The sequence below is a fragment of the Camelina sativa genome, chromosome 3, assembly GCF_030686135.1.
Source record: "Camelina sativa cultivar CO46 ecotype springtype chromosome 3, ASM3068613v1".
NCBI classification, from domain to species: Eukaryota; Viridiplantae; Streptophyta; class Magnoliopsida; order Brassicales; family Brassicaceae; genus Camelina; species Camelina sativa.
Genome location: NC_141882.1, coordinates 14,941,096 through 14,952,901, shown reverse-complemented (window position 1 = coordinate 14,952,901; position 11,806 = coordinate 14,941,096). Strand labels below are relative to the sequence as shown.

Below are 11,806 nucleotides of genomic sequence, written 5' to 3'. Positions count from 1 at the left end.
GCATAGAGGATGATAATTGAATTGTCTAATAGAAATTCAAGTTTAGGTACCAGATCATTGTCATCGATTATATCTAATCTTACTTGGTAAATTCATAATTGGATATGTTTTCCCTCCCAAATCTCTACTTTTGTGAAGATTGCATGATTTCTTAAAACAATCACTACAAATTTAAACTTAATTTAAATTTAATTTTCTTCCATATAAAACTTAAATACATTTTCATGATAATTTAAAAATCAGTTTTTTGTTTAGCCCAACATGTCTCTCCAGTCTCAACTCTAAACATCAACCTTTCTTTATAAACCAATGTTTGTTTTTGTAAGTGAGACTTCTTATTTGAAAATGCTATATGCTGTAAATTTTAGGAGTACTATTGACTATTGAGAACAACAAAATTTGAAGAGTGACTCACAATAAATATCATACAACCCCTAATTTTTTTCTAATACAACCCCTAATTTTTTTCTTTCTTCCCTTTATTTTTTTGTTGTCAAAAGGCATCACATAACTTATATAGTCCAAAGATTTATCGAAGATAAAACACTACTAAAATACCAAAAAAAAAAAAAAAATTAGAGCAAAAATCATTTCTGTAATGATGACGATGTCCCGTGGGATGCTAAGCCTGATGCTGTCCACTAGGAGGATACGCCGGTGGAGGAACCGAGGTAAGTCCGGCAGGATTATGCCCGTAACCATGTCCCATGACAGGGACAGGAGCCGATACAGGCGCAGGCTGAGCCACATGCGTACCATGAGTAACGTGGTAGTGAGATTGCTTAGCTATAAGCTTGTCTTCAGCATGAGCCGCTTTAGCCATATGCATATCCATATTAGCCTCTGCTTCTTTCACCTTTCTCCTCTGATGCGCTATCTCTTTTTCCTCTTTCGTCCTTGCCATCGCCTGCTCCGCCTATATCATCATCATTATTAATACATATATTAATCAAACATTAGTACGTAAATAGTCCGATATAACCACACAAAACACATTGTTAATACTCGATTAGAACCTTCTCATCGGCTTTTGCTTGACATATCACCATCTTCTCCTTGGCAGTACTAGCCATATCGCTTATCTTCTGTTTCACCGATTTCATTCTTTTTTCTTCTTTTTTTTTTTTTTTTTTTTTTAATTACAATTGATCGAATGATTCTTGTTTGTTTTAAATAAAGAAAAAAAAGAAAAAAAAACGTATCAATTGCTTACTCGGTTCAAATGGCCACGTGTCCTGGTTCGATTCTCGGGCGTCTATTTAAGGTGCCACGCACGTATAAACGCTTGATCACATGCACCGTAAACCGGATTGGTTTAGGCTTCGATGATTATTGAATTTTAGTAAACCGGTTTATGATTTTGGAAGCGAAGGTTGGTACTCCCTTATCTTCTTCTTCTTCTTTCTTCTTTCTTCTTCAACCCTTTGGACTAGTAAAGCCGCGAAATCCAAAATCTCCCCAAAACCAATGGCTCTGGTTTTGCCCTGTACATTTTGTACTTCGCTTCAACGGAAGACAATTCCGATCAATCGGCGATGTTCTCCGAAACTCCGGCGAGGAGCTACGGCTACGACGTGTGAGTTCCGGATTCCTGTAGAAGTTTCCACTCCATCAGATAGAGGATCGTTGTCTGTTCCTTCTCATAAGGTCACTGTTCACGATCGACAACGAGGAGTGGTTCACGAGTTTGAGGTTCCAGAGGTGAGAGTATTGCTTGTCTTTTTGTTGCTTTAATCTCGCTGATTGGTTCGCTACACAATCGAATCCCTAAAATAGGAAGATGTAATTTTGAGAATGTTCGTAGCTTGGATTAGTAGTTATACTTGGAGATGAATGAATGCTTTAGATTTGCGCCTTATTGTAGTCACAAATTCCTATACATTAACGCCAAACGCAATGTATGTTCTGGAGTGTAGAGATCCCCAAGTAGTGTGTGGATTCAAACTTCCTTGATATGTTTTGAGCAGTTTCTTTCTGGCTAATCTAAATTAGATTCTACTTAGGTTCAGTTGCTCACTTTCTTCGATTTTCCATTGTTCAAAAATGCTGCGTAAGAGCGGAGGAAAGTAGAACTAAATCGATATAAATCAGCTCTGGACATATGGTTATTTGAGATAATACACCTTTGTTGATACATGGAAATCTATTTTGAAATGCAGGACCAGTACATATTGCACTCAGCTGAATCTCAGAACATTACTCTTCCCTTTGCCTGCAGACATGGTACTGTGCTATTGTCATTGACCTGTTTCATTAATCTTCTACAGTGTGTATATGTTTCCTTGTAGTCGACATTTTTCCCATGGTTTGAAAAAGTTTAAAGGTAATGTAGATGATTAGGATAAGTCAATCACTAATGGAGTTATGTTAGAGCTATATGCATGATATTTGTTCCTGTGAGATTTATACTTGGTGAAGTATGCTTTGGCTAAGCGCTCAACTTAGTTATACGGTTCGTCCACGATTTGAGATTTTGCAATCTTACGTGGCCAGGTTGCTGTACTAGTTGTGCCGTACGTGTTAAATCTGGAGAGCTAAGGCAGCCACAAGCATTGGGAATATCAGCTGAACTGAAGTCCCAGGTAATATCCCTTTTCCTTAAAGCTAGCTAGAGACACGAGTAGGCTGGAATTACGTAGACACTTTGTGTTGGTGAGAGTATGTGTCTGTGAAAACTAGGACCAACTGTTATTGAGTCAATGAAAACAATGCAATTCTTATGCTTTAAACAATTACTGAATTGTAAGGTTGCATTCCACTAAGTGAACATCTTTGCTTTACATTATTATACAGTTTCGAAGACTTATCTTACTGTTAGCGTTTAGGCAAATGTGTAATGTATTATAGGTGGAACAAGCTCTTCTTCTTACTAAAAAATAATTATATTGAAGTACAGGTTTAAGGTGATAATAGGTGTCCTAATCCTTTAGAGTAATTTTGGTTCTTAGACCTTCATTTCAAGGTTATCTTGCATTTAAGTCGTGTGGCTTATACATGCAGGGGTATGCGCTTCTTTGTGTGGGTTTCCCTACATCTGACCTTGAAGTAGAAACACAAGACGAGGACGAGGTAGCTTATTATAAGAATTACTCTTCTGAGAATCTTAGAACTGCTACAACAGGTCTTGTATTCTCTCATTTCATTATAGTTATACAGTTCTAAATCGTATGGCACACACAGGTCTACTGGCTACAGTTTGGAAGATACTTCGCTCGTGGACCAATTGTAAGTTCTCAGAACAAGAAAAATAACTTTGGTTTTTCTCGTTCCAAGTCTTCTAAATCAATCAATCACCAAATGGCGTAGTGTATCTCGATAAATCGATAGATAGATTTAAAGCTGTTAACTGGATCACTAGGACTAGTAATGGATTTGATGTTGTCAAAAAGATCAATCTTTAACATTATTATTGTGAGGTTTCAAAATGAGTTAAAGTTCTTTTAGTTTGCATTAGCATTGGTCTTTTAACAGATTTATCAATGTTACACTGCAGGAAAGAGACGATTACGCCCTTGAACTCGCCATGGGAGACGAATAGAAACAAAAAAGAAGCATGTAAAGTCGCAAAACTTTTTTTTATTAGAAGTGACTAGTGAGTGTTACTTTCTTAGTCCTGAATCTCGTTGTGCATCCTCGTAACTCGTAGTCTCTTAAATGAACTTATTGATATTCCAATAAAAGGTCCCAACAATTCATCATTTAGTGGAGAAGAAAAAACTTATGAACCTTTGCACCAGTAACTCCAAATTCAAGCATAGTTTTTGTTTGCATATCCATAGACTCTAGTTAACTGGTAACTGGTAAGTGGTAACCCTTGGTCCTAAGTAATGGTCAATAATTCAAGTATTGGATGTGGGATACACAATTGCACATTTTGTGGTCCATTGTGAGAAGGAAAGGCAATGCTTTTGTGACCGTAAGAGAGATGATGATGATGATAACAATGTGGGCATATATGAAATGCTTTTTGGTATATGATTCTTTTGTTCCTTTGTTATCTACCGAACTCCTTTATTATTTACTAAGAAGGTCTAGAACATTGCATAGAATATACCTCTTTGATATTTTCTTAGAATTGGTCTATTTTGACATAACGACACTGAGTTGAAAACCGATTGAAAAACACTCACCAACCTTTTCTGACATGTCTGTGATGATATGTTCCTGTCTCAACATGTGTGTGCAAAAAAACCCGATAATTTTGGGTTTGATTTTAGTTTGGCAGTTGCTAAAATGCTGTCAGATTTTCAATGGACTACTCTATGTTTTGATGTACTTTTGTTTTTTTTTTTTTGAGTACGATACATTTTCATCTTTGAGTAATTGTGGTCCGTTTTTTTTTTCTTTGTGTTTGCGATTGTTCTGTCTATGTTGTAAAGTTCATTTGCTCTACTTACTTCGTTTTTTTTTTTCTGTGATGAACTTTTTTTTGTCTAAGCTAAACATAATTAATTGTCATTTTCTTCTGTTCTATTATTTGCGTTTCGTGTGTGCAATTTTCATATTATACTATATGATTTTTTTGTATCTAAAAATGTTTTTGTCCCGTTTCACAATAAAATTTCATGTTAGGTTATTTATTTTAAAATAATAACATTGTTTTCGAATTTTAATATAAAAATATATAGAAATTGTTCCTAATGAAAATGAATTAAAAGATGACAGAACAAATTTACATAAAATTTTCCTTTTAATAGTACGTATAGTAGAACTTATTTTTTAATATGAGTGGAAAATTTGGAAATTACTGTCTTTTCTATAATATCTTTTGTTAATATGGGTTATGATTTATTTTACTTTACATTAAAAATGTTTGTAAAATAATCTGTTAGGTTGTGTTATAATGTTACAAATCTTGTTATGGTGTGCCATATTTATATGCTTTGACTAGTATGGAACAAAAGTTTTCATATCATTTACCTTCCAGTGTATTTGATATGGTGAGAGATTTTTTTTTTTTTTTGGTAAGTGACGTGACACACTGACATGAAATGTCAAATATGTACCCATTGATAGATTTGGCTGCCGAAATTCTTGAATTTTATTTTTACACTTATCCCTTAAGAACTGTTATAGCAATCTATTTTTGGTTAATACAGAATTAATTGACTAGTCAAAGATAGCATTAAAAAAATAAAAGGAAATCAAGAGATATATATCTAAAAAAGTCACATGGACGGATCTTCTTCTTCTACATAGAGCATCAACAGACAGGAAAACGAAAATTTTATCTTATCCTTATTTCAAATCTCCGAGCAAAAATGCTCATATAATATCCCTATTTTATAAATCTTGCCGTGATCAAGAGAAACGAAAAGACATTCGAAAGACACATAGACTAACCCAAAGATCAAATCGTAAGTAAACCCGTGAGTGAGTGAAGTCCACCCCAATTATCCATAGACAGATTAGCGTGTGGAATGATTCTGACTATATTTAGTCATTATCGAGGGGAAAAAAGCCTTTTTGGACTTTGTTTTATTTATTACATCTCCGTCCGTCCTACTGTTTTGTCGTTCCATTTTTTTTTTTTTTTAGTACGAACCGTAACATCTTCTTGTTAGATATATTAAAATCAAATCATTCGTTTTTTTGAATTGACATACACCACAAATTTTCTTGATTTCATGTTATCTTTTTGCATTAACACGTATGTTAAATAATGTTCACTTTTAAATTTGTAATTTTTCTTGGTAAGTTTATTTCAAAATCTATGTAGTAATTTGTAACCAAACATCGTTTGTGCTTGAACAGAAAATAAAATAAAATGTATGGTATTAATTAGCATTTAAGAATCTATTTTCTTCACCATAAAAGTTTAGCTTTTTGATTTATGAACCACTCTTACAAACTGGTGCGAAAAGAAAACCAACTAAAACAAAACAAAGAAACTGAAGATAGATAGATAGATAGATAGATAGATAGATAGATAGATAGATAGATAGATAGATACAAACGGACAAAGAGGCCATATAGTCAGAAAATTTCGACAGATTACATATTATTTTAATTTACTTCTGATTTCAAACTCATAAAACATCACACCGCCGGATTCTTGATCGAAGAGAGATAGATAAAAAGATTTGATTCTTCCTCTATATTGATAGGTTTGGTCCAAGTTTTACCTGTTAAATTTCGCATCACTCGTGCTCGCTGAAGCCTACAAGCATTATCAAAACAATAGCAACCAAAAACAAAAACATTATATAAAGAAGCATTATCATGTAAAAAAAGAAGATAATTTGTTTTGTTTTTTTGGGATAACGAGAGAACTAACCCCAACGGATGTAACAAAGTTACAAACGGCACATTTCACAGATCTTGCTCCATATTGATACATCAGTAACATCCTGCAGTTTCCACAGTTCACGTGTGCCACTTGATTCGCTGAACACACATGCAAGACATTTAGAGTTTAAAAATTACAACATTTTTCATAAGAAACCGAAACCGAAACTAACCTAGACCCACATATATACAAAAGTAGTTTTATTGTTTTATCATAAAAACCAAAAACCAAAACTAAATATTTAATTTTAAAATTTTTTTGAATATAAACAAATATTGTTGAATATTTTTAAATATTTTGTCCTAGTCTGGGTTATAATCTTAACTTAAACCCGTATAATACACATATTGTTGATAAAACGACGACATCTAATAAAAATAACTCGTAAAACTAGTTTTAAAAAGGTTTTTGTTTCTTGTATTCCCCTAAACCACAAACCAAAAAAAAATACACAATCAACAAAAAATAAAATAAAAACTGATTAAACACCAAATATAAAGACCAATATGCATGTATTTATATAACCTTCGAGGGCAAGATTAACAGTGTGACAACAAGAACACTGAACACTTGTAGCTCCACGAATGTACATAAGAAGTGTATGACAACCTGCACACACCAACTGTGCCATCTCCGTTCCTACATTGCCCCAATCAGTTTTTACAAAAAGAAAACTCGAATATCTCTTTTAACCAAACTTTTTTTTATGATCTGACCAATAATTACCCGGCGGAGGAACGGCAGTGACGGCGTTACAGACGGCACAACAGACAGAGGATGCTCCGGCGGGGTACATCAGAAGGTTTCTGCAACCTGAACACACTAACTGGCTCTGCCCACTTGTACTACCTACAAATCTCAAATTGTTTATGTCCTTTTTTGGCCAAAATAAATATAAATTAATGGAGTTATAAACACATGTGGAATAAATAAATGGGTTCCTGGGAAAATAATTGAACAAAAAAAAAATCAATCTCTATTAAAAAATTGTTAAAGAAACTGAAAACAGAGGATCTTTTTCATATAATATAAATATTTTACCATTTGCCGGCGGAGGAGTGTACGACGGCGCCATCGCCGGAGCTGGAGGTGTTGGATATGGTGCAAGGGGGACTGGCATTATTAACTCCAAGAATGATGATTGCAAAAAATATTTTTGATAAATCTCTTCTCTCTATATATATTATATAATAATGGATTCTCTCTTTGTTGATGTTTTTAGTGACTCAGAAGAAGAAGACACATCTCATCTTATTATGTTCTTCACTTCTTCTCCCAATTCCTCACTTTCATCATCTAAATACAAAGCACAATCAAGTAAGAAAATTATATCTAACAATTAGGAGAAAGATATCTTTAGTTATTTTCAAAAAGGAAAATAAATCTTAGCTATTATGAAAAAAAATGAAGATAAGTCTTCACTATTTATAAAAGGAAAGGAAAAAAACAATTCAATGCTTGAAACTTAAGAAACATGTGAAGGACTACTTTTTTGGGGTTGGTCACACCATCGCCATGAAGCTCTTTGACTAGAGAGAGTGTGGAATTCTCGTTTATTATGTTTTTGCAATTACATAACGTTTGGTTGTGTATGTTTTTGTATGTATATGTGTAATGATGTATTGGGGAGTTACGGGAAAAAGGAATGTGAATTGCAGAAACTTTTGTGTATTATTATTATGTGAGAAGAGGAGTGGGGCAAACACACCCCCCCCCCCTCTCTTGCAACTTGCCTTTATCAATTTAGATAGAGAGTATATAAATGAAAACATAAAACTTTCTATTAAAAAACAAAAAAAAAAAGAGAAAAATAACCAATTTATGTAAAGAGGCAACTTTTTAGAGAAAATGAGAATTTTTCTTGTAAAATTCTAACTTTTCCTTATAAATAACCAATTTGGAACTCAGAAATATATAAAACAAATAATCGGTTGGAGTTTAGTCTAATTGAAAGTTAAATTTCCATCGTTCCGCAAAAATTGGGATACAGACATGTCCGTTAGTAACATATTATAATATATATAAATATGGTTGTTAATGATTAATTTAATATATCAAAATTTTGACCGATCGTCGACAAAAATTTAAGTGCAGAAGTTAACCTTTCACTTTTCCGCAAAAGTTGAGAAAATATATGTCCATACTAACGGACCTAACGTAAATTCTGATCGATGGTTGGCAAAAAACTAAACACAAAAGTTAAATTTCCATCTTTCCGCAAAAATTGGGATACAGGCATGTCCGTTAGTAACATATTATAAATATGTTCTTTAATGATTAAATTAATATATCAAAGTTCCGATCGATTGTTGACAAATATTTAAGTGCAGAAGTTAACCTTTCACTTTTTCCGCAAAAGTTGAGAAAATACACATGTCTGTTGACAACATATATAACGTAAATTCCGATAGATGGCTGGCAAAAAGCTAAGCAAGAAAGTTAGACTTCCATCTTTCCGCAAAAATTGGGACATAAACGTATCTGTTTGTAATATATTATAAAGTATAAATATTTGTTCATTAAAGATTAATTTAACAGTAAAACCTCTATAAAATAACACTTGATAAATTAATAATCACTATAAATTAATAAATTATTTTCATCCCTAATTGGGACATAATTCGATAAAATAATAAAATAATAATCTTTTAGAAAATTCTATGTAAACATATAGTCCCATCATTATCATAAAGTAATAATTATATAAACTAAAATATATATATATGTATATATCTAGGAAATGTAGTTAAATATAATTTTAATAGTGTTGTATGTTTACTTTTGAATATTTAATCTTGATGAAACTCATCTCCAACATTTGTAAAGAACTATAAAAAAAATTATGTAAAATATAAAAGCATAAAAAACTATAAATAAAGAAAATTCTAAAGAAATATGAATTAGAACAAAAAAATATAGTTTAAAATAAAAAAAAATTCAAAACTATGATTAGAGAAATCTCTTTATAATTTAATATTTTATTAATTTCCCGAGAAATTAAAACTTTTATAAATTAATAAAATTTCAAGATCCTAACATTATTAATTTATAGAGGTTTTACTGTATACATAAAATCCAATCAATCATTGACAAAAAATTAATTGTGCAAGTTATAATCTTTCACTTCTCTGCAAAAATTGGAAAAATATTCATGTCCGTTGGAAACATATTTAACGTAAACGTCAATCAAATTCAATATTTTTCACTATCAAATTCAATATATTCTCACTGTCAAATTCAATACATTTTTAACATTTTTGCATTAAAAAAATAGGTATGGTAAGGTTAAACCTCAGAAAAAAATATATATGCAATTAATCCAAATTACTACGGGCGAGGCTAGGCAACAAATAAAATACTCCCTCCGTTTTATAATATAGGATGTTTAGAGAAGTATTTTTGTTTCATAATATAGAATGATTACAACTTTATATGCAAATTTTTGATTAATTTTATATTTTATATTATGCAGTCTTGTTTATAATTGGTTAAACTTTGTAAAAATAATTATTCCCGTGTTTTAACTAAAACATCATATATTTTGAAACGGAGGAGTAAAACTTACCATGGGCCATGCACACAGGAAATTCAGTTACCCAATCAGTGGAAACTTAGTTTTCTCTCACTTTTGTTTTACCAAACCTACAATTAATTGTTTGGCAGTTCATTCAATTCAATCTTTTATTATTATTCTATAGGCTAAATCATAAAAGTGAACTTTTATATGAAAATGCAGTGGGTAAGGGTAACAATAAGTGTGATTATTTGGTTGGATATCATATCAAGTTTTGGTTTGCCAATGTTTGTTTACTTATTCGATGGGGCCAATTTGTTTATGCTTCTTTTTTTCTAAAAACCCATTTTTTATATTCTTCTTTTATTATCTTGTTATGTCAAGTACACTTCACATGTGACATGGTGTGAGTCACGAACTCACGATCTCCATCGTAAAACCTTCCTTTGTTTTGTTATGGAATGTATATAATATTGTAATAATGATGATTTCTATTCTAATTGGTTAAGTAACGAAGGTGCAATAGAAAATAGAATCTAAAATCAAAAGAAAGGCAGAGTTCATAACCTTTTTTTAGGGGGTAGATCATGTAAGTATCATTAAGGAATAACATGTCGAGATTTTACAAAAGTTATAGACCTATACTGTACTTTACTATCTTGCCATAAAAATAAATTAAAAACAAGGAAGCATAATCATTATGACCAGTTGGATCAAGTTTGTGAATCTTCGTCGGGTCCTTTTAGCTGTTTTTAGTTCGTAACCTAAAAATAAGAATTGTCCACAATCGGTTTGGTGATCAAGTTGATAGGTTAGCTAGATTCGTAGGAGAAACTTCTCTACCAATGGCATGGGTTTACATTTTTTTGTAAACCCAAGCTATATAAAAAGAAATGACAAACTTTTGGATCAACCATTAACATCCAAAAGTTTCCCTGATTTAGAAAAGAAAGAAAATATGAAAGTTTGAAGAATGTTGTGAATAAGAAAAGGAAACACTATTCCGTTCAATACCATTATATATATGAAAACAAATGCTCTTATTCAAAAAGGAGGCAATATATATGGGTGTGTAGATATGTGACAAAATGGTCGACTTTATGGGTGTGAACAAGAGATTTTGAGGTCACAGTGGAAAATCCAAACATCTTGTCCAAAGAAATTGTAAAAGACACTTCAACAGAAGATGCCATTTCCAGAAGCAAGCATACATGTATGTATAATATTTATCAATATCTCATTCCATCATGACCACCAAGCCAATGCATGTATGTATGCATCTATGTATATGTGTATGGTATTTGGAGGAATGGGAGGAGAGAAAGAATAAAAGGACAAAAGGAAAGAGTTAGATTAGAACATTTTGGACATTGACGTCTCTAAGAGACGCTTGGATAGCCATCAAAGTGCGGCTATGGAGTTGTCCACGTCTTACTCCAAACTGTGATGGCTCAGCTTAAGAAGATGCATACAAAAGCCTTTTTTGTTTTCATTCGTTTTTTTTTATATAAAGATGAGAATGTGGTAAATTCTATAAAATATAACATAATCATACAGAATAATCACAAAAGGAAGAAACCCACTATATATTTGTTCATATAATGGTACCCCAATTCCGAACTCCTAACTACAAAATAAACATATGCTAATTTAACGAAAACGAAAAAAATCTATAAAAATACGCACACAGTTAATCATCCAAACGAACAACATCATCAAATTACAGCGCCTCTTGCCGAGCTATGGGGAGTGTATTGGTATATGTTCTAAATATTGGTATATGTTCAGCGCTTCTTGCTGAGCTATGAAGAGTGTATTATGGTTTGTACATCGCTTGGGAGAAGAAGGAGACGTGTGTGGAGGTGGAGATAGACTCACAGTTAGTGGTGGGTTTTTTTACGGACAGGGATCAGTGATTCACATCCGCTGTCTTTTCTAATATGGTTGTACTACGGCTTCATTTGAAGGGACTGGATAGTCCGTCTTTCTGTATAGGGAGGCTA

The 11,806-nt window shown here is 32.3% G+C and overlaps 3 protein-coding genes across 3 annotated transcripts; 1 reads left to right on the top strand and 2 right to left on the bottom strand.

Annotated features, from left to right (window-relative positions):
- Positions 1-353: 353 nt before the first annotated feature.
- Positions 354-1,131, bottom strand: LOC104777288 (uncharacterized). The gene is made up of 2 exons (XM_010501503.3): positions 1,017-1,131; positions 354-916 (listed from the first exon to the last, which is right to left on the bottom strand). Exons 1-2 carry the CDS (start codon positions 1,101-1,103, stop codon positions 623-625), a joined length of 381 nt encoding a protein of 126 aa, XP_010499805.1. The 5' UTR covers positions 1,104-1,131; the 3' UTR covers positions 354-622.
- Positions 1,129-3,698, top strand: LOC104777287 (ferredoxin C 2, chloroplastic). The gene is made up of 6 exons (XM_010501502.3): positions 1,129-1,701; positions 2,160-2,223; positions 2,494-2,582; positions 3,001-3,069; positions 3,181-3,225; positions 3,494-3,698. Exons 1-6 carry the CDS (start codon positions 1,468-1,470, stop codon positions 3,536-3,538), a joined length of 546 nt encoding a protein of 181 aa, XP_010499804.1. The 5' UTR covers positions 1,129-1,467; the 3' UTR covers positions 3,539-3,698.
- A 2,101-nt stretch (positions 3,699-5,799) lies between these two features.
- Positions 5,800-8,049, bottom strand: LOC147946958 (protein LOL1-like). Its single transcript, XM_087504951.1, has 6 exons — positions 7,778-8,049; positions 7,331-7,585; positions 7,016-7,138; positions 6,815-6,928; positions 6,278-6,387; positions 5,800-6,160 (listed from the first exon to the last, which is right to left on the bottom strand). Exons 2-6 carry the CDS (start codon positions 7,407-7,409, stop codon positions 6,122-6,124), a joined length of 465 nt encoding a protein of 154 aa, XP_087361077.1. The 5' UTR covers positions 7,410-7,585; positions 7,778-8,049; the 3' UTR covers positions 5,800-6,121.
- Between the last annotated feature and the right edge of the window lie 3,757 nt (positions 8,050-11,806).

Excerpts from the sequence above, each read along its gene's own strand:
- LOC147946958 (XM_087504951.1), bottom strand. The coding sequence starts at position 7,409 with ATGCCAGTCCCCCTTGCACCATATCCAACACCTCCAGCTCCGGCGATG. Across the intron at positions 6,929-7,015 it reads CACTGCCGTTCCTCCGCCGG|GAACGGAGATGGCACAGTTG; the intron begins GTAATTATTGGT and ends GGGGCAATGTAG. Across the intron at positions 6,388-6,814 it reads TGTTAATCTTGCCCTCGAAG|CGAATCAAGTGGCACACGTG; the intron begins GTTATATAAATA and ends ATGTGTGTTCAG.
- LOC104777288 (XM_010501503.3), bottom strand. The coding sequence starts at position 1,103 with ATGAAATCGGTGAAACAGAAGATAAGCGATATGGCTAGTACTGCCAAG. Across the intron at positions 917-1,016 it reads AAGCAAAAGCCGATGAGAAG|GCGGAGCAGGCGATGGCAAG; the intron begins GTTCTAATCGAG and ends ATGATGATATAG.
- LOC104777287 (XM_010501502.3), top strand. The coding sequence starts at position 1,468 with ATGGCTCTGGTTTTGCCCTGTACATTTTGTACTTCGCTTCAACGGAAG. Across the intron at positions 2,224-2,493 it reads TCCCTTTGCCTGCAGACATG|GTTGCTGTACTAGTTGTGCC; the intron begins GTACTGTGCTAT and ends TTACGTGGCCAG. Across the intron at positions 2,583-3,000 it reads CAGCTGAACTGAAGTCCCAG|GGGTATGCGCTTCTTTGTGT; the intron begins GTAATATCCCTT and ends TTATACATGCAG.